General features: G+C 41.8%; 3 protein-coding genes across 5 annotated transcripts; 2 read left to right on the forward strand and 1 right to left on the reverse strand.

Moving 5' to 3' along the window:
* Positions 1 to 706: 706 nt before the first annotated feature.
* Positions 707 to 8412, forward strand: LOC306835003 (acyl-CoA-binding domain-containing protein 5A-like). 2 transcript variants are annotated; one of them, XR_013780554.1, is made up of 14 exons: positions 707 to 1222; positions 1526 to 1664; positions 2006 to 2126; positions 2707 to 2779; positions 2863 to 2980; positions 3446 to 3661; positions 3986 to 4171; positions 4427 to 4521; positions 4644 to 4848; positions 5207 to 5409; positions 6379 to 6438; positions 6775 to 6884; positions 6976 to 7335; positions 7368 to 8412. XR_013780554.1 is itself a non-coding variant. In XM_079361366.1 (13 exons), the coding sequence occupies exons 2-13, from the start codon at positions 1562 to 1564 to the stop codon at positions 6986 to 6988; spliced, it is 1503 nt and encodes a 500-aa protein (XP_079217492.1). In that variant the 5' UTR covers positions 707 to 1222; positions 1526 to 1561; the 3' UTR covers positions 6989 to 8412. The 2 variants fall into 2 exon arrangements, 1 of the variants encoding a protein (XP_079217492.1); XM_079361366.1 differs by having other exon boundaries at positions 6976 to 8412.
* A 796-nt stretch (positions 8413 to 9208) lies between these two features.
* mastl (microtubule associated serine/threonine kinase-like) lies at positions 9209 to 15545 on the reverse strand. The gene is made up of 12 exons (XM_079361426.1): positions 15234 to 15545; positions 15017 to 15154; positions 14786 to 14925; positions 14587 to 14675; positions 14375 to 14481; positions 14123 to 14282; positions 13812 to 13960; positions 12656 to 13663; positions 11890 to 12031; positions 10611 to 10724; positions 10322 to 10423; positions 9209 to 10096 (listed from the first exon to the last, which is right to left on the reverse strand). Exons 1-12 carry the CDS (start codon positions 15387 to 15389, stop codon positions 9939 to 9941), a joined length of 2463 nt encoding a protein of 820 aa, XP_079217552.1. The 5' UTR covers positions 15390 to 15545; the 3' UTR covers positions 9209 to 9938.
* Positions 15546 to 16204: 659 nt separating this feature from the next.
* Positions 16205 to 24782, forward strand: LOC306835418 (ATP-dependent zinc metalloprotease YME1L1-like). 2 transcript variants are annotated; one of them, XM_079361922.1, is made up of 18 exons: positions 16205 to 16484; positions 17095 to 17214; positions 17402 to 17570; positions 17757 to 17858; positions 17951 to 18060; positions 18152 to 18302; positions 18392 to 18499; positions 18866 to 19039; positions 19143 to 19295; positions 19410 to 19542; positions 20641 to 20703; positions 21746 to 21858; positions 22323 to 22478; positions 22597 to 22748; positions 22847 to 22973; positions 23279 to 23352; positions 23660 to 23746; positions 23864 to 24782. In XM_079361922.1, exons 1-18 carry the CDS (start codon positions 16461 to 16463, stop codon positions 24008 to 24010), a joined length of 2163 nt encoding a protein of 720 aa, XP_079218048.1. In that variant the 5' UTR covers positions 16205 to 16460; the 3' UTR covers positions 24011 to 24782. The 2 variants fall into 2 exon arrangements, with proteins under 2 accessions (XP_079218048.1, XP_079218049.1); XM_079361923.1 differs by having other exon boundaries at positions 18392 to 18475.
* The last annotated feature ends 435 nt before the right edge of the window (positions 24783 to 25217 follow it).

The following is a 25217-nucleotide window of genomic DNA, read 5'->3' on the forward strand; positions in this document are numbered from 1 at the left end:
ATCCAAAAGAAAAATCAAGACCAAATTAAAAACCATTAAATTTAACAAAATCACCTACAAACTGCTTACACTTAATCCAGTATGGTGCTGTATTCCCCAACATCCCATTACCTGTTAGATTTTGTACTTACTAAAAACTAATTTGACTTTCTTTCACAGTTACTGACTGAGTGACACTTTCATTCATGGCTTTTTATTCACTCTCTGTAAAAAGATTTATATATTTAAATATCCTATAGAATTGGGGCCTTAAATGTTGGACATTAGAGGTGTCTGTTTTAAATTGCGTAAAGTACCCTAATTATTTTTCAGTAATACTTGAAGATGACAGGTTAGCTCACTGACCGAAAATTGGTTAATCCAAGTCTTGTTGTTGATCCTCCCTGTGAAAAAAAAATCTTTACAGATGGCTTATTGTGTTGAATCAACAACCAAAATGAGTTCTTGTTTCATGTATTCATAATTTTAGTGTTGTTATATTTTTGTCATGTATTTTTAATGGGTTATTAAGTATTTAACTACTGGGAGTAGATGACTGTTTTAAGGCGATAAACATGTTTATATTTATATTGACGTAACTCCGCTGTGAATATTTTACAGCGTCTTCAGTCGCTCGTAAATGAGTACAGAGTGAGATCTCTTATTTTTTAAATCCTTGTACCTATCACCATTCCCACAGAAGAAGAAAAATCCCAGGATTTCGATAAGTGCATTGTGGTACATGTAGTTTTCCCGCTTAACGGTCGATACAACAGTTGAATCTGCTTTGAAGTCTACACGTTTTGCATTTTTAACCTATATTCATTTTTTAAATAAATGTATCCAGAACACAACTGTAGTTCTCTGACAAGAGGCGTTTACGATCTTGAAACTACAAAACATTTTCGTAGACAAGGTGGATTGTGGTACATTTTTCCCGCTTAACTGTCGATACAACCGTTGAATCTGCTTTGAAGTCAACTTGTTATTAATATTTAACTTTGAATCATATATTTTTAAATATATCCAGAAAACAAGAGTAGTTCTTTGCGAAACTACAAAACATTTTCGTAGACGAGGTGGATTGTGGGACATGTAGGAAATGCAACATCCGGTCAAAAAAAGAAACCTACAACTCCCATATTGCAGCCGTGACTCGCTTCATCATTATTGTTGATGGCGTCTGGTCGGGGGCTAAAGACAGGTCGCACTGTGACAACCAGATAGTCCTCTGACATTCACGGTGAGTTTATTTGTTTTTGAACATTTACGTCGTGTGTAGATAGCATGTAGCACACATATGTGATTATTTAGACGTGTGTCGCACATTGGATAGTGTGTCCTACATTCACAAATGACTCAACCTCCTCCTACTGGTCACGGTAGCTCACTGGATCAACAGTAACTTGCAAGTTTAGCTCGTCGCAATGGTGTTAAAAAGTGTAGGTTTATCGCTTTGAATTCACATGGATGCCTGGCAGAAGAAGGTTGGCATGTTTAATATTCTGTAATGTTGTGTGTTTGTGTGTGTGTGTGCCGTCTGTAGGTTATTTAGTGTTGTTGACCGTCTCAGCGTGACACCATGGAGGTCCAGAGTGCACCGGGGGAAGAAGAAGAGGAGAGGCGTCTGATCCAGCTGAGGTTCGACGCTGCCGTCAAAGTGATCAAGAGTTTACCTGCGGACGGTGAGTGAGTGAAGACACAGGTGCAGCCTGTCGTTCAGGCCAGTTTAACCAGTTCATGGATCCAAACGGAACGGTGTCAGACTTACAGGCAAGGTTGTTAGTGAAACAGATTGGTCCTCGACCCTGGATCTTATCCCTGGACTTAAAAGGGACTTAATCCACTTTATCTGCAGTGTGTACACAAGCCGGCTTCCCCTGTCAGCAGCGTGCAACTTAAGGCACAGTAACACGGCTGTCACTTCTAGAAGTCTGTCTTGTTTCAGAGTCTTCACAGATGTGTATAAGGTTGAAAAAGAAAAAAATAAACAAGCTACATTGTGCTTTTTTTTCTTCTTCCTCAGGTCCCTTTCAGCCGTCCAATGACATGATGCTGAAGTTCTACAGTTACTACAAACAAGCCACTGTGGGTGCGTGCAATATACCGCGGCCTGGCTTCTGGGATGCAGTTGGCAAAGCAAAATGGTAAAAATGCCCCCCCCCCCCTCCCCTAATTGTATTCCTGTACAGTATGTATGTTCTGTTAAGTAACACACACTCGATTTGGAGTTCCTCTTTGGTTATGTCACTTTGAAGAACAACTTTTCCCTTGAGGGTAAAGCCGACTAGCACGAGTCTTCAAGACTTATCGAGCGACTCAACTGTGCACAAACGAAAATCACAGCAGCATTCGACTTGTGCACGTTGCACAACACTTTCGCCTTTTTTGCTCACCCTGCAAAGCAAAATGAAGCAGAACCCCCCCCCCCCCTTTCTGGTCTCAAGTTGTGTGAGGTGATCTCTGCCGGTCTCGACTTGGAATGCAACCTCTTACCCACTAAGCTGGACAGGCGTCCCTCGTGGTCCCAGACAAAGACAACAGTCCAGGAATCATAAAAGAAGTCACTTTGGAACCGCTCTAGTTACTCATAAACGTTTGACCCACAGCTCACAGAGAATACGTTGGCCCTGATTGAACTGGGTTGTTGACAGAGATGAAAACAGTGCAGATAAATATTTATTTATGCTGTTTTTTTTTTGTTTTTTTTAAATTATATTTACTCAGGGACGCATGGAGTTCTCTTGGAAATATGTCACATGAAGAAGCAATGGCGGCCTACGTGGATGAGATGAAGCTGGTAGGTTTTTCCCGCTCGCGGCAGATCCGCCGGCTCGTCGCACAGGAGCGCTCCCTTTAAACGCCTCTGTTGCTCACACGTAGATCCTGGAGGGGATGCCCATGACGGCGGAGGTGGAGGAGCTCCTGCGTGTGCTCGGCCCGTTCTACGAGCTGATCGAAGAAAAGAAGAAGATCTCGCAGATATCCGACCTGAGCACCGGTGGGTTGACTTCAGCGGGTGTGACCCTCGTACTTTGTTTGTGGAAGGGGGGGGGAAAGGAGAGCGTGCGTAGATTAATGTTTATATGATTTCCCTCTTGTCTGATGCTCAGCCCGTTTGACAATGTTTGCTAGGCAACTGGAAGGCAAGTACACCAGCGTGTAAATATTAGATTCTCCTGATTGTAGCTTTGTATTGGTCTGGTGTTGTAGCTTAGATTCCTTTAGCGCTGATTAGCAGTTAACTCAGGCGTGTTGATGAAGGTCAGGTAAGGTTTACACTTTTTAAGGTCAGATTAAATGTTTGCCTGTAGATGAAATAAAAACTAGTCCTCCCTTTAGTCAAGTCTGTGACTCTGAACCGTGACGCAAACTGTTTAATTCTCTGAAGTGATACTTGGAGAGTGTGTTACTAAAAACGGCGCCCGCTCCTTTCCGCTGGGACCAAATGTTTCCTGTCGCACAGGGTTCGGCACGATGCTGAATTCGATGCCATCGAAGAGCGTCACGAAAAGCATCATCAGGACCATGGAGATGAACGGCACCCTGCAGACTCGCCCGGCAAGGCTCAAATCGAAGGAAGGGAGGGAGAGGTCGGAGGACGAAGCACAAGAGGAGGAGGAAGAAGAAGAGGAGGAGGAAGAAGAAGAGGAAGAAGGTGCAGTACAGGAGGTCAGAAAAGGTAAAGGCAAAAGAAGAGTCCTGACATTTTCAAATAGACACACAAAGCTCCTGTATGGACTTTAGAACTGCTTATGAAACGCACTGAAATGAACACTGAGGCCCATTAAAGCAGTGAAGTATTTCTGTGCTGTTACTTTTTTACATTTCAAATATTCACGACAGGTGGTTCATGTTTATACTGTTTAAAAAAAAAGATCAGATTTTATTTTGATTTATTTATTTATTTATTTATTTTTTTTTTTTGTAGAGAGATCAGAGGTCACGTTGTGTCCTCACCGGAGCTTTAAGTTGACCCAGTTTTCCTTTTTTTTTTTTTCCCCAGACAAGAAATCCGCAGCGTCGCAGCCGAAGAAGAAGGGTGCAGCAAGGAGACACAAAGCACCCCAGTCCAACGGTAAAGTGGCTAACGGGGGCACCCATCTAACAAACGGGAGTCATCATTCCAGGAGCGCCCTGAGCAATGACGAGTCCCAGGAGGGCGACGCCGTGCTCAACGGTCACCACACGGGTAAGGGGACGCGACGCTTCGTGCTCTCCACTCAGAGAAGGGGCGTCTGTGTGCGAGCGCGCCGTGTGATCGGTTAATCTGCTTAGCCGCGTTCCCAGAGCTGCAGCACTGTTTCAGACGCTCCTGGAGAAGTTTAATAGCTCTGTTAGAAGAGAACGCACAGTGCCAAAGTTCACAGAGAGCTTTCTTCCTTCACTTGGTTCAGTCGAGTTTTTACTGAGTTTTTTATTTTTTCCATCTTTCACCCGATCTCAGATCCTGGTTTAGATGCGTCCGGCCACGCTCACCTCGCCAGCGACTCGGACAGCGAGGTCTACTGTGACTCTGTGGACCAGTTCGGCCAGGAAGAGGCAAGTCCCACAACTCATCAGCACTTTTTTTTTTTTACAGTCGATTGGTTGTCCCCCTTGCTGCCAGCATGAAGGGCTTGTTTTCCATCCCTAACGCGCGCTGTGTGTTTGCTCTTCTGCAGAACTCGGAGCACAACCGCTCTCTGGACGAGCTGGACGAAGAGGAGAACCACATCCTGACACCGCTCAGCGAGCCGGAGGAGATTGACGATCCGTCTCAGGCGGTCAGGTGTGGAGGAGAAGACGGAGACGACGGTGGAACGATGTCACAGAGACAGAGGCTGAATGCAGACGTGCCCGACAGCTCTTTGATCAGAAGAGGAAAGGGTAAGAAATCCCAGACGACGGGGGCGCCGATAGCGCAGCGGCAGCGTGCGCGCGCGTACCATGTTGCGAGGCTTTGCTCCTCGCGCGGGCGGCCCGGGTTCGCGTCCGGCCTGTGGCCTCTTTCCCGCATGTCTCTCCCCACTCTCTCCCCCCTTCCGACTCTATCCACTGTCCTCTGACTCTATCAATAAAGGCAAAAAGGCCAAAAATAAATCTTTAAAAAAAAAAAAAAAAAAAAAAAAGAAATCCCAGACGAGAAAAAAATATTAGCAGCTTACTGGATGATGCGAGATAAAAATCTGCTTTATTCTCATACATACTTATGGTATTATTATTTTTTTTATTATTATTCTAAAAGGCTCCAGGTCTCCAGGCCTGGGCTCGGGCTCTCTGGTGCCCATGTACAGCAGTGGAGACGGGGATGGGAGCCGGCGAGGTGGGACGGTGACACCCGGAGGGAGCCTGAACGAGCAGATAGTGGTGGCGCTGGCTCGGCTGCAGGAAGACATGCAGAGTGTTCTGGAGCGGCTTCACACCCTGGAGGCTCTGACTGCCAGCCAGGTCAGACCAGTCTGTTCGCTCGCTCGCTCACAGAGGGGAATTCCTTTTTTTTTTTTTTTTTTTTTTTTTTTTATACAGCATATTTAGAAGAGTAAAAGAGTCAACCAGCTGGTTGTGTTTCAGATTCTTCACAACACACTCAGCAAAAGTTGACAGAGCCCAGCGAAATCTAGAGCTCGACAGAAAGGCTTCAGGATTTTATTAAACGAGCATGAATTCTGGAGGCGACTGGTTGGATTCAGACATAAAAATACAAAGACTGCACAGCTGCATGGATTCTTCAAACAGAAGAAAATAAATAAACCAAAACTGTATAATAAACTTTTCTAAATTTTAAATCAGCAGTCGGTGAGAGGAATCTCCCCGCTTAGCTGACAAAGTTTTGCTAACGCCACTTTAGCATGCCGCTATATTGTCCATGCGTTCATTCGGTTTTGCTCCTTCTTCCCACCTCCGCCTCTTCCTTTCTTTTTCCAATAAAGGTCGGGCTCTGACAACACCAGTGCCGTTTTGACCTTGTTATCAGATTTTTATTCTCGATTTTAGAAGGCTAACGATAAAACGAGTTGTGACAGACAGCGGTGTGAAAATGGTCATCTTGTATCATCACAACGGGCTAACGCCGCTAGCCACTGCTGGCTGGGAGAGTTATTTCCTCTCACGCGCAGAACGTACGCGGTGTTTCGCTGTCTGCTGTTCGGCTGCAGTTCTTTGCGTCGTGATGTAGTGCGACTTTTTGCTCGGTGTGCTCGTGATTGTTTAACACTCAACACGGTGGTTAGATAATAAACTGTAAAAATGAAACTGGGCCTGTCGAGTTCTCATTCCAGTGTAGTTGAAGAGATCAGAGGTTTGCACTTTGAGACTGTAAACAACACTCTGCAGTAAAGTTCAGCACTGAAACAATCAGATACCCTTTTGTTTCTTTCAACGTTTATTGACTTTTCTTTTGTTTCCTTCTTCATGCAGGCGAGATCGATGTCCCTGTCTCCGACGTATGCCCCTCTTCCAGTGAACAAGAAGAGACGGGTAAGCACTTTAGAAGATGTTCTTCCTCTCACTTTATCTAATTTTTTGTAACCATATTTCAGCATCATTTTTTTCATCGCAACTGCAGTGATTTGCCAAAAAGTTTTTAGTCAGTGTAAAGGCGCTTTCACAGATGCACTCTGGGAAATATCGAGATAATTTAGCATGGAGACGTCACTCCTCCCCCTCATGGCTCGAGCGGACTTCTCCTGCTGCTAAATGTAGCTGTTTGTGTTTACTCGTACAGATCCCCCTTGTTTCCGGAGATTTCTTAAAAGCCCGTTGAGGTTATTTCACTCAAAATAATGCTGTCATGTTTGTCCTCTCGTTGCCTAGAAACCATCCTGGTGGCCTTTTGACATTTCTCCGACCAGCTTGGCCTTTGCTGTCATATGGCCTTTCGTGGTTCAGTGGCTTATTCGCCTGTACCTGCAGAGGAGGAGGAGGTGATCTGTTACGCCAAAATATCAACTCGAACGTGGAAGTGCACAAAGTCAAAACTCACATTTAACCCCTTGCTGTCTGCTTCTTTCACAGAAGAATCAACTGAACCTCCATATTGGCATAGATGACGAAGATGAGTCACCTTATTGTCTTTGGTTGGGCTGCTAATGGCTGAATCTCCCTCCCCTTCCCTCCGTCCCCGCTTCAAACCACAGCCCAGTAATTTGCTTTGCACTATGAAGAAGGCGTCTAAAGTAATCAGCGAGCGGAGGATATCTCCGGAGTGTGTCGTACTTCGGATGTGAAATCAGATAGAAACATGAATGTAAGGGCATGCAGCCTTTGGTTATACAACCTTTCTTTTAAGATGATACCACTGTGAAGGAAAGGTGTTGTTTTTTTTTTCTTCACTGTATGAAATGCTTCGGTGATGCGAGGGGGGAAAATGTACAGGTGGGAAGAGGTTGGCGTGTTTAGAAACCAAGAAACGGTAGCTTCTCATTTACTCCCATAACTACGGCTTTGTTGCACAAAGAAGGGCCCGAAACAATAATTTTTGAGCTTCATGCGGTTTGACGTTTTCACAATTCACTGTCATTGGTTGCCCAGGTAATGCTGCTAAAATTGAAAATGTTGTAATAACTGTAGTTTTAAGGAACGAGGATTGAATGTAATGTATTGATATTTTGCGATTCTTTAAAATTCAGAGATTAAGTTAATATTTATTGCTTTTAGGAATAGTTTTGATGGAGGCGTAGCTGGCCAGATTGCAGCTGTGTTATTGAGGTTTCATGTTTAAAGCGAGTGCTAAACGTTGTTAATAAGTTAGAGCAGGTTTCTCTCGTCACACCGGTCACATCTGCGTGAGCTTTACTTGAACTTTGGTCTCCACTTCATTCTTATTCGAAGAGAAAAAGTGCCTCCTCATCAAAAGGTACATCATCCATCCTGTAGGTGGCATTATGAGTGTTTTCACATTCACATACTGTAGCAGAGCCGTTCCAGTGCCGGACCAAATTAACATCAATTGTACCATTTAGTGAAACCACGAGGCAGTGAGAATCTGTGACGACCCGAGTTTCCACTCAGCTGTGTGATCATTAACGCATAACTCTTGTCATCGTCTGTGTCGTTAACGCTGTTTTTCTATATTGTATAATTTTTGATGTGTGATGTAATGTTTGTGAGAATACTGTTGAAATATTTGTGTGAGAGTGAGTGATAATAATCATGAGATGTGAACATGCAAAGCAGTGAGATCTACATGAATTGTATCTATAGATGTACAGCTCAGATTATAATGCAGTATTTTAATTGCATTCCCATTAATGAATATAGAATATATCATATTTACAAAAGGTCTGCTTCTGCAATAGCACTAATTTGCCAGAGCCATTTTGTTTTATTAAAAATTTAAAAAAGTATAACTTTCTACTGAAACATACTAAGGCTTTGTCTCCCTCTCTGCCTGTGGTAGAGAGGTGTTTGCATGTGATAATCCAAGCCTCTAATAAACATTTTCATAAAGCATTTCAACTTGTGTGCTTTTATTAGAAATAAATTGTGCAACAGTTTTGGAAAATGTGTCTGTAGAGAGCGGAAGCGCCTCAATTGGTTGGACTACTGCCAGACTTTGTCACGGAAATCTGTGTTGTAGTCATTAGTGTTGTGACAACACAAATATCCTAATTGTTCATTTTAATTAAAGGGGACACGGGAAAAATCCACTTGTTTCCAGTGTTTTTGAATGTTTGTTTAATAAGAATTTCAACCGATCCAGCCCTTTGTTTGTGGTCTGCGTAAGTCTTACAACACAGGGAAAAATGCTCAGTTTCAAATGTTCTCTCCTTGTGACATCACAGTGGGATTCTGGTTAAAAAAAAATTGTTTTTTAAACTCAATTTTGCTGGTATCTCCACCTCCAGCCGAGAGAAAAACTTTTGTGAAGATATGCCATATTTATTCTCACTACAGAGGAGTGACGTGTACTGAGAAAACTCAGAGGGGGTCATTGCATTTAAAGAGACGCACACCAAAACAGAGCGTTTTGAGAGCTGGTTTCTACAAAAATCCCCAAACTCTGTGAAAATGTCCATTGCCTTTTCTATTTAAATTTCTGTGACAATTTCCAAACATTTTCATGAAAATAGTTTACAATTATTTTCATCAGTCCTCAGTTTTACGTTCCCTTTTTTTCCCCCTGAATATTAAAGTAGATCAACTCACTTGACGTTTTAAAGTCCTGCCTTAAGAAATAAAACCCAGGACATTCCCCTTGACCAGGGCTCGATTTCAGATTATATACCAATAAAAGACAAAACATACATCAGGTTACAAACTGATTTTATTTGTTCTTCGCTTTTTGCTGAGAATAAACAACATAAAATCACACACAAGCAGCGAGGAGCACCACATGAAATGATCTTTAAAATACGAGTAGTGTGGAAACGAGACATTGAAGTTACAAATAGAAACGACATAAAAGCATCCGCAACCCAGAGCTGTCAAAACCAAGTACCTACCAACATCTTAAAACAATGACACAAAATATTAGGAACAAGATTTACATATAAAACTTGTGAATGAATATATTAGCATGTTTTAGTTTAGCCCTTACAGTGACATTTAGGAGGCCCGCCGTCTCAGCAGGGGAACATTGTAAAGGTCACATCAAGCAGCAAGTGCCACATTTACATGAACATATTTATTTAGTCTTTAACCAGAACGACACCATAACAACACAAACATATTATGAACTAAAGCAGCAGTAGCTAAAAATGCCATTTAAGAGACTTATAATACGGTAGAGTACGAATTAAAAGATCTAATGCAAACCTAACTACTGTAACAAATCGGTCAACAGATTCAGCTTTATTCTGGCTCTTATGACCTGTGATTGCACAACAAGGTAAAACCTTTTTTAAAAAATGTGAAGGGAAAAACTATATGAATCGAAGATCTGATTTGGAAGATTTATCAACAAGCATGAAATTCTAATATTATTTTCTTAATCAGAAATGTGTTGTTGATGAGTGCTGTGGATAAAACTGAAAACTCTACAGACTAAAGCCAGACACGGCGATGTGCTGAGCGTTGTTCCTCGCATCAAAGTACGAGGTGTCGGTTTCGTCCTCTGGCTGAGGGATGAAAGCCATCGGCAGGTTCTGCAGGTTGTCCCAGTCCAAGCCTTCAAACAGGGGATGGCATTTCAGCTCTGGGGGTGGTTCAGACAAAAAAATGATTACAATGCACACAACGGGCGTCCTACAGCTAAATGCACTTCATGTGCGCCTTGAAAAAAAAGCTAATTCTTTCATTACTAACCAGAAATTTTTAAATGAAATGTTGTCATTAAAGAGGCAGAAATATCCAGAGAACATTTTTAAAGATAAAGACTTCTTTGGACCTTTAGAAAACACATTTAAAAAGTCTCCCTCACCCTTCAGTCCCGCTCTTTTTGTCATGTCCATGGTCAGGAGGATCTCAATGGCATTTCTTGCATTTGCAGACAGTTCCTCGCCTTCCTCGGGCCAGGGGATATCTGAAGGAATCAGCAGCATGTCGTGAGCACTATCAACGTGATTCAGCTTTAAAATGCAGAACGATGGAGATGAATAAAAGAGGTTGTCAAACAGAGGGCGCCACAATCAGCCCAGCGCTAACGTCACACATTGAAGCTGCGACATTCACGTGAACATACTCAGCATGGAAAAGAAAACAAAACCAACCTCTTTTGAGAATATTCTGGAAGACCAGATGAGGCGTCTCGTCGTTGAAAGGTGGCACACCGGTGAGGAACTCGAAAAGGCACACACCGAGCGCCCACCAATCCACCATGTAGTCTGGATGGGAGTAAAGAAAAAGTCACATTTCATTCAGCTGCTATGGACCAAACACAGCCCTCCCCCTTAGATTACTGTTAGAGTGTGCACTTTTTCTACTGTGGTGGCAGAAGCAGGGGCCAAGTTACACCGAGAAGGGAGAGATTTATACACACATGGAACAACCAATACCGAAAGAGAATTTTTAAGGGATTCAGTTCAATAGAAATTTCAAAATCAGGAAAAACAAATCCTCATGTTTTTTTTTAATCAGAATGTAATATTATTTACCACACATTAAACTGTGAATTGGTCTGTAGTTTTGAAGCAAAAATTCTGCTTTTAAAAGATGCAGAGTTGAAAATTACCATGATCAAAGGTATCTTATATTGATTAAAGTAAGTGATAAGACAGGAAATGAATGAAAACTGACAAACAGAATCATTCATGTCACAGACTGGCTGTTCATTCAGCGCTGGCTCGAGCCATTTTGGCGTTCTCGGCGACTGTCTATGCTGCCCTGTGATTATAAATCCAAACAGCAGTGAACATGCTAAAAGCTAGCATTGTGTAACATAAATACTGCCATCAGCTTGAATACCTTACATAATGTCAAATCAATAAGATATCACCTGATGACTCTTTGCATATAGATTTCTAAATGTCATAAGTAAAGCCAAGACTTAAACGTACAGATCTAAATAGCAGAAAAACACGTTTGTCCAGTTAAAAGCACATGAGCCTTCACAAATCTGATTTCCAAACCTTAAACAATGGTGTTAGTTAAAAGTTAAGAGATGATCCCATTTGTTCCAGCTGCTGAATCACACATTTTAAATATGCTTCCCCATTCCCTCTGATCAGGCCCACAGTTTATCAACCAGTCCAAGGGGCAGAACCAGAACCAGCAGGGAAAAGAAAATGGGAGAAGGATTAGCTCATTTCCTCTGGCACATTAGCAGGCTGGGTGAACATGCAAGCTCGCTCGCAAAAATGGTAATGTATATCAATATAAACTTACCACACTGACAACTGTCTGAAACCCAAAGAAAATACCCGTCACAAGGACTTCAATATCAGGGATCCAGTGCAATAACATGAGACTGTGTAAGGATGTTTTGCAGGGAAAAAACAGCCATTGTTTTGGTGCCTGGATTGTGTATTTTTGTTTCTTTTCTTTTCTTACCATGAGGTTTCCCCAAAAGAAGCTCTGGAGCCAAATAGTCAGGGGTTCCCAAAATGGGTGCACCCTCAACAGGCAGTGCACCCCGTCTCACACTCTTTGGTGTCCTGAAAGGAGTGTGAGAGGTCGACATGGGCTGAGGAGTCTGACAACAGAGGGAAATACAAGGAGATGTAAAAAAGAATGCACATGATAAACATTTTATTGATCCCTCGAGGCATTCTCCAATAAAACACCCCTTCAATAACGAACCTTTAAAAAGTTAAATATTAAGCAAAATACACTTTACCATGTTTTTCTAACAGTAATGTGTCCCTAGTCTGTAAACAATCCCCCCAATTATGAAAAAAGTCCATCCTCTCCAGCTCATGCCTGCTCCACTTTTAGGAAAATGTGTGCTCAAACAGGCCATTTGGAGAGTTTCCCTTTATGACATCACAAAGGGCAGTAACCCCTCCCCCAGGTGGGTGAAACTACCACAGCGAGGTGTTTGTTCTGCCCTCTGAGTCTGCCTTCTCAGCATAAACAATAGGACATGGAGCGAGAAAGCCAGAGACACCCGAGCCCTTAGAGAGAGGGGCGTGGTCAAACACAGCTCATTTACATATTTAAAGCTACAGACACAGAAACAGCCCCGCAATTACCACGAGATGGTTGTTTTACATTTTAAATTAAGAGACTAAAGAAAGTAAAATTGAGACCATGTAGATCTGTTAGGCTTTAATCGAAGTAAGGACCAAAGTGAGGGTCCAGACCCCCGTACACTCACCTGAAACAGAGAGCTGCTGGAGTTTGGTCTTCTTTGCACTGGTGTTGCATTACCAGATGAATAGTGATGAGAAGCTGCGGTGGACACATCCATAGCGTCAACAGAGCCCATGCTATGTCGGGACATGTTGGAACGGTTAATAGAGCTACAGTAGCTACGGAAAGCCACGACATTTCGTGGTTTGAGAAACGAGGGGGACTGCGTGACGGCACACAGATCAGGGAGCCGGTTCAGAAAGGCACGCTGAGTTTCACCTCTCTGACCAAGGTTAACTAGTTTTGGAGTTCCGAGAGCTGCAGAAGATGCAGATTGAGGGAGTGAATCGATGAGGGAGCAGTCTGTGTTTTCATCTTGCATCTCAAATGACAACGAATTCTTGTCGGTGGAACCCTTGTGTGGCTTTAGAGATGCATTGCTGTCAACAGTGAGAGACGTTTCATGCATGGAGCCATCAGAGTCAAGGCTCAGGCTCCTGCAGACGTCGCTGTTCCCTGTAAGAGGCGATGTGAAACTCGAGTGAGACAAGTCTTTGTCTCCGTCTTCAAACACGTCCTCTGGTGGCTCTTCCAGCTCACAAAAGAGACTTTTTGCCACATTGATTGGACTGGAGCGTTTGGGAACCCAATCCCCGGATTGCTCGACCCCCTCGGCGGAAGCTATGAATTCATCCATTTGGATGGTGGAAAATGTTCCAGTCAGGCCAGTGTGAAACCTTGAAGTGTCCTCTGGAATCTCATAGCATCTCTTATAACTTGAATTACATTTTTTAGCTCGGATTTCCAAAGGCTCAGGACTTTTCTCAACATCAGAAAATGTTCTCTTTACAGAAAGAACTGATGGAAATGAATGATCCTGGTTGGTGTTGTGGGGCTTTTTTTCTGCAAGTTGGCCTGTGTTGGTCTTGCTAGACAGATTGCTGGTGGCAGAAATGCCTGGTCTGTTGGACACACAGGCCTGTGAAAGCCTTCTGGCCTCAGAATGTCGCCTCTGCTTCTGTTCATTTTCTTTCTGGAATATGAAAATAAAATGAAATTATTAGGAGAAGAAGGAGATATATATATTTTTTTTTTTTTGGTTAGGAAAGATCTAAGTAATCTAAATAAAAATCTCCGAACACGACAGGTTGCATGAAGTAAGAGGTTTTAAAATGACCTACCTCTTCACACTCCCACAGTGGACTGATTGCACCCTCAGTGTCCGTGGTGCTGCCTGCACTAATAGTCTCAAACCTCCTTCTTGTCTTCATTAGAGAAGGAGTCAGGTTTTTCGTCAGGTTTTGAGAATTAAACACAACGCTGTTAGACGCTGGGAAGACAGATAAAAGAAAACAGTGAGTATATTTGACACATGCGTCAAACGCCAGACTATCACCAGGAGAATACCCCATGTGTTGGTGATGTAATTATGAGTTAATAATGCTGTTGGACACACAGTCATTCCACAAGGTTCATGTATGTAACTACATACTCCTTTTCCAAGGGTAGCGAGTTGGAGAGAGCAGCTGATCTTTTGTCCTCATTAACGGAGAACCAAGAGAGTTGTTTTTCGGCTTCATTCTGTCACAGGACATGGGACTTGGCGCAGCAGATGCGCTGCAGTGACGCTTGCCTTCTCCTGCAGGCGTATTCTGTGTTGAAGGAAGAATAATTATTCAAAACATACTGTGAGTACCTTTTTATGAAGACATCTCTATATGCAAATATATATATGTTCACTCACAAATCCGAGGGAGGTGATCAAGGAGAGGACTTGACCCGGCGTGCGGAAGTAATCTTTTTTTGGTTTAGCCAAGGATGGAGTAGTGAGGATATCCGTAAGATTCAGCTCTGATAGAGAGCAAAGAGGTATTATAAAAATTTTTTTAAAAAGACAACCTTGATAGGAGTTGTGGTAACAATTTGTTCAAGTTTGACCCTGATAAAAGTTCCTACCTCTGTCGAGCTTGACTTTAGAGAGGCCGAAGTCAGTAAGTTTTATGTGTCCTTCGTCAGATAAAAGCATGTTGTCTGGCTTCAAATCCCTAAAAATAATAACTACATGTTAATATTTGGATAGACAATGTATTTCCCCTCTAATTAAATGTTAGTCAGAGTTATACACATTTCAGGATGTAAATGGAAACCGTAGTACCTGTGAATTATACCATGACGATGAAGGTAATCCAAAGCAAGAGCCACCTCTGAAGTGTACTTCACAGACATATCCTGGTCAAAATATCCATAAATGTGAAGCAGAGATTTGACATCCCCACCAATGAGATACTCCATAACCTGTAAGCAAAAATACAAATATTTAGATTTTACCACAGCTTACACATTTTTAAAATGTGTGTGTCATCATTATTGTGTGTCTGGTTGTTACCAGGTAGATCTTGGTGGCTGTCTGGAGAGAGTAAAAGAGGTGAACGATGAATGGGCTTTTGCTTAAAGCCAGTGCATGTCTCTCTGCCTTCATTTGGCCCGTCATATTCTTATCAACCATGTCTGCTTTTTTCATCACCTGAAGAGAAAAAAAACACAAAATTAGCTTATTGTTTTTGTACAAGCAGAATATGTTGCATTTGATGAACCCAGCTCACCTTGATTGCATATAATCGTGCATTGCATTTCTTCCGTGCTAGGTACACCTTGCCAAAAGCGCCTCGACTGATGGGCTTCAAAATGATAAAATCCTCGATAGAAGGCGCTTTGGGAACTTCCACCGATTTTGAGTCGTGCTTTTCATCTGCGTCCATGTTGCTTTGTTGAGTTTTTACGTGTGAAGATGAACTGTGTGACTAACAGCCGACTAGCACAGTGTAAACAGTTTCATGGTAAAACAACAATCCAGGGATTGTTTTGAAATTTTGAATTCTGCTGCTGGACCGCCGGGGTCCTCGTGACGTGCCGCTTAGGTATACCATATGATTGCCTGTGTAAAAAGCCTTGACGTTTCCATCTTTCTGTAAATTATTTGTAAATCACTTTTGTAGTGTACTAAATTGTAACGTAGATTTTGTAGTATGTCAAAAAACGATAAAGAAATTATATTCGTAATTTTATAGTTTTAGTTTTGATCAGGCAGTGAGGATAATTATGAGAAGAAAATATATATTTTTTAAAATGCACATATCTTAACAAAGCTTGTTTTCTAACTACAGGCAGAAAAAAAAATAAAGTTTAATTTAAAACCATATATTATTGAAGGACTGTTAGTCTAATTTCATCAAACGGGTAGTTTACATAATTGTTTTACCGTCTTTAAGGGCAATTTAACATGTACAAAATGGTAATACAAACTCGTTAAAGGATCAACAAACAACAGCAGGATAGAACAAATTAATTCAAAAGATGAATCAAGACTACAGGGGGATTATAATAATTTAAAATCAAACGTATCAAAAAAAAAAACAAGAGCAGACAACAAACTGTAGCAACGAAAGATAAAAACAACAAGGGCCAGGAATCCAAATAACAAGAATTTTGAAGGGTCGTTTACATCATAGACATAGGTTTACGCAGAGCCTGGGTTTACGTCACTCTCCTCTAAACGGCATTGGTGACGTAGCACAAGCTGAACCCGGTAGTAATTTGTCGTGACGTAATTTTGTAGTCAACTTGACCTCCGAAGAAGAAGCCGGAGAAGAATCCATTTGCTGTTGTTAGCTAAGCCTGAAAGTTGTGTAACAGGGAAAAACAAGAGCACACGCCGCCTTAGGGAGGTATCATCGGAGCAGTAACACAGAGGGAACCCCTCCTCATACTAAAAACCCTCCGGTTCCCTGACTATTATTATTTATTTATTTTTAAATATCATCCGGCAAAAAATGTTTTCATTTCAGCCTCAGCAGGTAAGCCGACTGGGTAGCATTTTTTTTTTTAAATGTAGCTATCCTCTGACACTTTCTTTGTCCTTTAACTGTACATTCGTGCTTGTCTTGACAAGTTGTTTTAGAGGTTAAATCCATACGGGATGAGTTCTGTAGATATTTAAAGTCATGTTGTTGGCAATATTTTTGTCTAGCGGTCAATGACACATTTGCTCGGCTAATGTTAGCATGCTAACAAGTGAATAGTCTGTCATAATGAACAACCCGTGCTGACGTCACGTTGTATCGTTTTAGCCGTGTAAAGCTCTGCACGTGCGACATCTGTAAAATGCTTAACTGTGAGAATATGCATTAAAGTTACTGAACTCGAAGCTTACTTAATTTAGAAAAAAGCTGAGGTTACATAACTCGGCATACACGAGACGTGTGAGGGACGAACTGCTCTATGTGGAGTCAGCTGGAGGAGCACTGACATAACACTCCTCTAGACCAGAGACTTACTGTACACGTCTTTATATCAGTGCCCTTTCTAAGTATATGGTACATAAACTAGGGTAATGTTGTGTTTGTCACCATGTGATGATGAGAGATGATGATTATTCACCCTCCTCTTATTGGTGTTTTTTGGAAGATGGTGCTGCCCCTCAGCCAGCTCATCAATGCCCTCCACTCTCTGAAGAGCTCAGCCACAGCTTCAATCCACGCCTTGCACAAGGACATCGCTCCAGACCACAGTTCATTCCTCAAAGAGGTGAGATGCACACCCAGATACGGCGGGTGCACAATGCATAAGCATCATATCTATTTCAGAGCTCCTATTTTGACTTGCATGTGTTTGTGATAAAATATAATGCCAAGTATATTTTCAAGGGCTGTAAGAATCCTAATGTCATTTGAAATATCAATGGTCTTCATTGTGTGTTGTTGACCTCTTCCAGCCCAGCGTGAGTCTGAGGGATCTCGGCCTGTCGGAGGTCAGGGCGAGTCAGCTCGATGAGCTGGTGAGGAGGTTGCTCCCTACATCGGGAACAGAGGAGCCTCCCACTGTCCCCTCTGCATGGAGGACAAGTTATGTTTCTGCAAACAGCTTCTTTCACAACAAGCATGGTGAGCTTTAGCGTCATCTTCAGAAATCGGTCAGCGTACTTCATTGAAAGATGTCTGGTCTTGGTTTTGTTCTGGAAGTAAAGACATTTTTCAAATTTGCAATTCAGGGTAAGCAAAACTGACCTTTCGATGCTTTTTTTTTTTTTTTTTTTTTTTTTTTCTTTCTTTCTTTCTTTTCTCTGACAGGGTTTACACACAGAAGGTCGGGAGGTTTGGGCTCTCAGATATTCCACAGACAACACCACAGTCCTCTTAGAGACATCTGCTCAGAGCTACAATTTTTGCCTGGTAGGAATGTGACACAGAATACTAACCCTGCTGTTTTTACGTAGCCTGAGTGTAAATGTGAGGGTCATTTTTTTTCATGTTTCTCTTTTAAGTTTTAGTCCAGAGTCGAGGTTTTAAGACATTTAGAACAAAGACCAGACGAGCGGCGACTGACTATGATGGCCCTGTGGAGTCTGAGCCATACATACCAGCCTTCATGAAGGTCAGGTGTTCATTCTGCGCACTCTGATTTTTACAGCACACATTTTGAATCTTATCCACTTATGCTTACTTTGTTGTTTTTTTCCTTGCAGGGATTGCTTCAGAGGGAAAAGGGACCAGAGGCACACTCACTGGACCAGGTGATGAAACAAAAGAACCTTCCAGAGAACCAGCAGGAGTCTTTCAAGACTGGTTTCGCCGAGGGCTTCATGAGGTCTCAGGCTTTCACTCAGAGAACACAAGGCATGTTGGGATGCTTGTCATTTGTTTTTTTTTAGATGGTATCGCTGAGTCAAAACACATGGAGTTTATTTCTTCTCTTTTTTCGACAGACTCGCTGAAGAGAACCAGGTTGATCCTGGTGATCCTCCTTCTTCTGGGTATTTATGGCTTGTCAAGAACCCCATTTTTCTCCGGTAAAGGCTCCTTTTCTGATGCTGGTTTGTTCCCGTTTTTATTCTCTCCTATGCATGCAAGTCATCTCACAACTCTTCATGCACCCTGACAGTCTAACGAGGCTGGTTATTGTCAACAAAGTGTGCGTTACCTCTGGGTATAAACCTAACAGCACTGGTTCTTGCTTCTAAGATAGAAGCAAGATCTCCTGCAGTGTGCATGTAGAGTGTGATTGATTGTTCTGCTGCATAACAATTTATACCATATGTATGCCAGTTACAGGTAATATAGAAAGGTAGAACACATTTTTATGTACATCTCTGCATGCTCAAACAGCAGTTATGTTGTCTGCCTTTGGGACACATTTGGAAATATTAGAAAAAGTAATTTTTTTGTTTTGTTTTTCACAGTGAGGTTCCGCACCACGTCTGGTCTCGACTCAGCTGTCGACCCCATCCAGATGAAGAATGTGACGTTTGAGCATGTGAAAGGAGTGGAGGAGGCCAAGAATGAACTGCAAGAAGTTGTTGAGTTTCTCAGGAACCCCCAGAAGTTTACCGTCCTGGGGGGAAAACTGCCCAAAGGTATATTATTATTTCCTGTGCTTTGCCCGTTTCCTTTTTTTTAATTATTGTACTCGTTAATCTAAATGTTCAAAAACGAATGTCTCCTGTTCGACCTTCTCAGGGATCCTCCTTGTCGGTCCTCCGGGCACAGGAAAGACTCTGTTAGCACGCGCTATAGCTGGGGAGGCTGATGTACCTTTCTACTACGCCTCCGGATCCGAGTTTGATGAGATGTTTGTGGGTGTAGGCGCGAGCAGAATCAGGAACCTTTTCAGTAAGTGTGCTTGATGTAAAAAAAAAAAAAAAAAAGAAGAACCAGATGAAAATGTCGCCAATAAAACAACCATTTTGATTTTGTTTTTTTTCTTTTTTGTATCGTGTTTTGCAGAAGAGGCCAAAGCGAATGCTCCCGCTGTGATCTTCATCGATGAGTTGGACAGTGTAGGTGGAAAGAGGATTGAGTCTCCTATGCATCCCTACTCCAGACAAACCATCAACCAGCTGCTGGCTGAAATGGACGGGTCAGTTTTCCAGCTTTGATTTATTTTTATTTTTTTTCAGACTGCAGGGTGTGAAAATGTTCTGCTGGAGGTTTCTGCCTCACACAGGAAGTTCTTGCTCATGATGGATTAATGTTGGGTCTTTGTAGATGATATACCGTAAATTCCGTACTATTGAGCGCACCTGGATATAAGCCGCACCGGCTAAAAATAAGTAAATAAATGTATTTGTACATATATAAGCCGCACTTGATTATAAGCCGCAGGTGTCCACGCTATAACAAGAGCTATTTACACAGACGTAGGCTACCGGTAACATCCGCAAATACTGTAGCGTCCGTACGGACGTTAAAGGACGACGAGAGCGTTCAAATAATAACTTAATAACCCGATCACTGTCGGCCGTGACGACGCCGTTTACAGCAGAGAGCAACACATAACTTGCCGTAACAATCCAACTCTCTCACCCAGCGTTCTCTCATACAGCCACTCAACACGTTCTCGCTGGTGCATTCACTGACTCTCCACATAATCGGAATTATGAACACATTATCAACTACTGACTTTACAACATGAACCGTTACAATACGAAGCCTAGCCGACGGTGTCTGTAACACGGCTGAAGAAAAAGATGACCGTAATATATTTCACAAGAAAAAGTCCATCCATTCACTGCCTCAGAATGACTTCATTACTCACTTCCTCAGTCTCTGTTGTCGCTGTCAGTGTCATCTTAACGTGCAGCAGCTCTGTTAGCTTCTTTGACAGCCAGGTCGATCGCCTTTAACTTGAAAGCTGCATCATATGTATTTCTCCGTGTGTTTTCCATCATGAGGGTGCGTGCATGAAGCGCAAAATGACTGATATTAAGATCCGACGTGACGAAGTCAAATGTTTTTGCGGCAGAAGCTCATTGTCCCCCATAAAAAATCCATGCATTAGCCGCACCGGAGTAGAAGCCGCAGTGCTCGAAGTGTGAGAAAAAAGTAGCGGCTTATAGTCCGGAATTTACGGTAATAAAGAGTGAGCGCTCTTTTCTGAAGTGTCTGAAGATAACATTTGTTCTTCACAAATAGAAATAGATTGACTGATCCATTTTCATGTTTTGGTCTTGTACAGGTTTAAACCAAACGAAGGCGTCATTGTCGTCGGTGCTACAAACTTTGCCGAGGCTTTGGATAAGTATGTTTCCCCTTTCTTTTATCCCAGAGGCTTTAAAAAGAAGTAACAGCTACTTTAAAATGTGCCGAGTTTGAGTTGAAGTTGACAGTATGTGGATCTAGTTAATGATACAGTGTTTATTTCCTGCTCTGTAAACGTTGTCTCCGGTCTGATGCCTCAGGCCTGTTTGAACCTTTAGCCTCGTCCTAGTTTCTGTGTTTGAATCATTCCACAGACACAAAAAACAAAACAAACACTCTGAATATAAATGAACTACTGACTTGTTTTTAGATCAGCTAAATATGAAAAGCAGCTTAAAGTGGAACAGGAAGTTTTTTGTTGTTTACATAGATTAATGAGAAGTTAATTAAAATGTGCTGTGCAGCGAGAAAACAAACATTTTGAGTTTTTGTGCCCCAGTAGAAAATGTTCTAACTATTCAATGTGAATACTGTGATACTTTTTTGGACACAACAAGCACAGAAACCAGAGGTTTGACACTGACTACAGGGTTTAAAGCTGTTCAGTTGAGTCTTGTAACAGAAGTACATCTTTGTGCTTCTGTTTTCACATAAACACTCCTGAAAGTATCGAGGTCATTTCAGCAGGAGATTCTCCTGGCCTGAGTGTTCACATGCGCTCCTCAGAGCGAGAGCTAATTCGGCTTTTTGCTTCCTGTGTTAAGACGTGACCTAAACGAAGCAGGAGTAGAAGTAACGTAGTCGTATATACGACGCTATAATGACAGCAAAGTTATCCAACACCACTCGATCAACGATTAAAACAAACCTCCAGCTAATATCACAAGCTGTCTAAAGCATAAAGGGGAGTGATTTGAGAATTTGACACTGATTTTTATGTTGCTGTAATAATTATAGCAACATTCTCTGATGTTCTCACATTGGCTCGCTCAGACTTGCTGCAGACAAAGAACTCGGGGTCTGGCAGGAGACACTCCGGGATGTATAATGTAAACAGTATATATATACAGCTCCTCTGGGAAATCTCAGGAGTTTTTCAGGAGTGTAACTGTTAGTCATTGCTACTTTGCTTCGACTTTCAGCGCTCTTGTAAGGCCAGGACGGTTCGACATGCAGGTGACAGTCCCTCGTCCAGACGTGAAAGGACGCACCGAAATTCTCAACTGGTACCTTTCCAAGATCAAAGTGGACCCGGGTAGGTCTCAGTGGGAAATATTCAAGATATTTTTGGTTTTATCAAAGAGCAAATCTTTCTCTTTAAAAAAACAGATTAGATTGGAATTAAAATAGATTTATTGAGTGTTCGCCTTAACTAAGACAGAAACTTGGACAGAGCAGCAAATCGGGGAATATGTGGAGAATGACTTGTGAAAGGAGCTAACCACTCGCCATCAGCGCCCCATAGAGCAAACTCTTTCAAGATACTTTTCTTGCTTAAGGGATTTCTGTCATTTTCTATCTTTTTTAAATCAGAGCTGAGGAAAATGATGCACATTTTGCTGAAACATTAGCCAACCTCGTTAACTGAAACTATTTTTAAAAAAAAACAGTAAATCCATCAGAGGATACCTTTGTTTACCTTCCAAAGAAAAGTCAGCATATTGTCTCTTTACAACGGGTCGACTCTATAAGGAAGCCTTTGTGTTTGTTCTGTCACAGCTGTAGAAGCAGAGATCATTGCCCGGGGCACAGTGGGCTTCTCGGGGGCAGAGCTCGAGAACCTGGTCAACCAGGCAGCCCTGAAGGCAGCCGTGGACGAGAAAGAAATGGTCACATTGAAGGACCTGGAGTTCGCTAAGGACAAGATCCTCATGGGTGAGTACACACTGTTTGACTCTGCATCACATGAGAACCATTACCTGGATACACACGCAAGGAAGGAATGAGGGTTTCGTTTTTTAATGTTAATCCCTTCAAATCCTTTTCACACCAGGCCCTGAGAGGAAGAGTGTGGACATCGACAAGAAGAACAAAACCATCACAGCCTACCACGAGTCGGGCCACGCAATTGTCGCCTATTTCACCAAAGATGCAATGCCAATCAATAAGGCCACTATCATGCCCAGGGGTCCAACACTCGGCCATGTGAGCTTCTCCTTATGTCCCGGACTCCAAACCAGTTCTGCCCGTGTTCCCTTCTAGAGGAATTGAAAGCGTTTCATACTGCTGTCGTCTCTTTCCAGGTGTCCATGCTCCCCGAAAACGACCGCTGGAGCGAGACCAGAGCCCAGCTGCTGGCTCAGATGGACGTCAGCATGGGCGGTCGAGTAGCAGAGGAGCTCATCTTTGGAGACGACTACATCACCACTGGTGAGTGTGAGAACAGAAACTAAATGTTATCAAAAATCAATTCGAACTAGATGTGCTGTTAGGATCAACATGTTCCACCCATATGGTACACTCACAACAATAACTCCCAATTATAAGCACATTTTGGTCTTTTTAAAACTTGTTAACTTGACAACTATTGCATGCCATTTTTTTATCCAATGATTCTCTCTCTACTAGTCCAATCTTACAATAGTGATCACCTCAACTACTACCGCCTTTAAAAAGTCTGTTATATTGGTGATTTTAAAGACTTTGTCTTAAATCTGTTTTTTTTCCTGTTTTAGGAGCATCCAGTGACTTTGATGGAGCGACTAAAATAGCCAAAATGATGGTGACCAGGTTCGGAATGAGTGACAAGGTATAATATGTTTCAGTGGTTGATGAGTAATAACTGTGATCCTTTAAACTACCGTAGTCAGTTTCTATTAAATAAACAGTGTTGTAGTCAAGACTAGCCGAGTCATACCAGAGTGCTCCGAGTCAAAATTATTTTGAATCCTAGATAAGACTGAGACCTTAAAAAAAAACCAATATTCTTGTACTACAACACTATCTTAAACTGGGGTTAACTTTTTTTTAACTTTATATAATTAAGTGTTTCCGTATTATCGATGAGCTCTGTTTTTCAGTCAAACTAATTTCTGTCATTTCTGGTTTTGTCGCAGCTCGGTGTCATGACCTACGGTGATGTGACCAAGCAGAGCCCCGAAACACAAGCTGCTATCGAACAGGAAGTCAGGACTTTACTAAAGGTGAAGTTTGTTACAAATTTACTTTGTAATTTAATATAAGTAAACTGTTCTCACCAGACATAATTCATAAAATCTCTTTATCAATTTCTAATTCGCCAATCTTTCTCCTCCTGCCAGGACTCCTATGACCGGGCTAAAAACCTCCTCAAAACCTACAGTAAGGAGCATAAGACGCTAGCTGATGCTTTGCTCCAATATGAAACTCTGGATGCCAAAGAGATCCAAAAGGTGCTGGAGGGTAAATCACTGGACATACCTCAGTAGATATTTTAGACTCTTGTACATATATACAGGACACTGTGCAATCGTGCACAGGCCTTTTGGAGGCCTTGTATTTCATTTGGTTGTATCCTTTTTATTAGTATGAAGACGGCGCTGAAATGACTTAAGTTAAACCCTTCTATACTTTTTTTTCTTTCTTTTTTTCTTCCCCATTTTCTGTGGAAAAGTTTTATTTTCACAGCAGTTTGAAAGCACTTCACAGTTCAAGTGGATGATTTGTGTACAGGTTGCAAATATCTGCGATTTCATCGAGGTCTTTTCAAGACAGAAGAAAAAGACTCCTGCAATAGTTTTAAATACATCACAATCACGTATGACTGGTAATGAATTTTAATACGGATCCCAGTTAATTAAGGTGAGATGACTATATTTGTGTGTCTGATCTTTGTCCAGACTCGTAGGACCTTAAAGTACCTCAATCCAGAATGTACCATTTCGCTGTAGCAGAGTCCAGTTGATACCTCTGTTGAGTCCACTTGGTCCTCTAAATTGTCTCTCTCAGTTACATCCACCTATGCTTTCTATTGTGTGTGTTCTTATTTATTTAAGTGCCCAAAGATGTTTTCTCTTTTTGTTCTCTGAAGCTAGTGATAGGCCTTCATGTGGAATTCTAAGCTCATCTGTAACAGATCAGTGAGGGTAAATCTATGTATATATGTCATTGAGCGTGTTTAAGGGTTGACTTTGTGCTTTTGTCTGTTTCTGCAGACGAAAGTCTTTGAAGCTGAAATAAAGGTTTCTTTTACTCATAAAATGTGTTGTATGATATGTAACTGATGAAATCCTAAAGTGAGACTTTCAAATACAGCGTCTTCATTTCTCTCACTATTGACAAATCAATACAAACAATAAAACATGCAAAAGTCTGAAAAATGTGGCTCCAAATAGTCAGAAATACAGACATGTTGATACCTACAATACTTTAACATTGTATAGTCCCAAATGTCTGAACAGAAATTGGGAAAAGGGCCTTTGGGTATTCTTCACCCTCAGCCTGGAGGTCTTTGCAGACTGACTTAAAACTCATGGATTTAAGGTCCTTACATTTTTTTTAAATGTATAATGAAAGATATGAAAGCAGATTCTATTCAATGCCAATGTTTTAGCTCTATTGCTTGAACAACTGACTCCCAGATTTGACTCACTCGTGGTTCTATTTTAATCCAACAAATTTGAAATTGAATTTTGT

The sequence above is a fragment of the Symphodus melops genome, assembly GCF_947650265.1.
Source record: "Symphodus melops genome assembly, chromosome: 14".
NCBI lineage: Eukaryota > Metazoa > Chordata > Actinopteri > Labriformes > Labridae > Symphodus > Symphodus melops.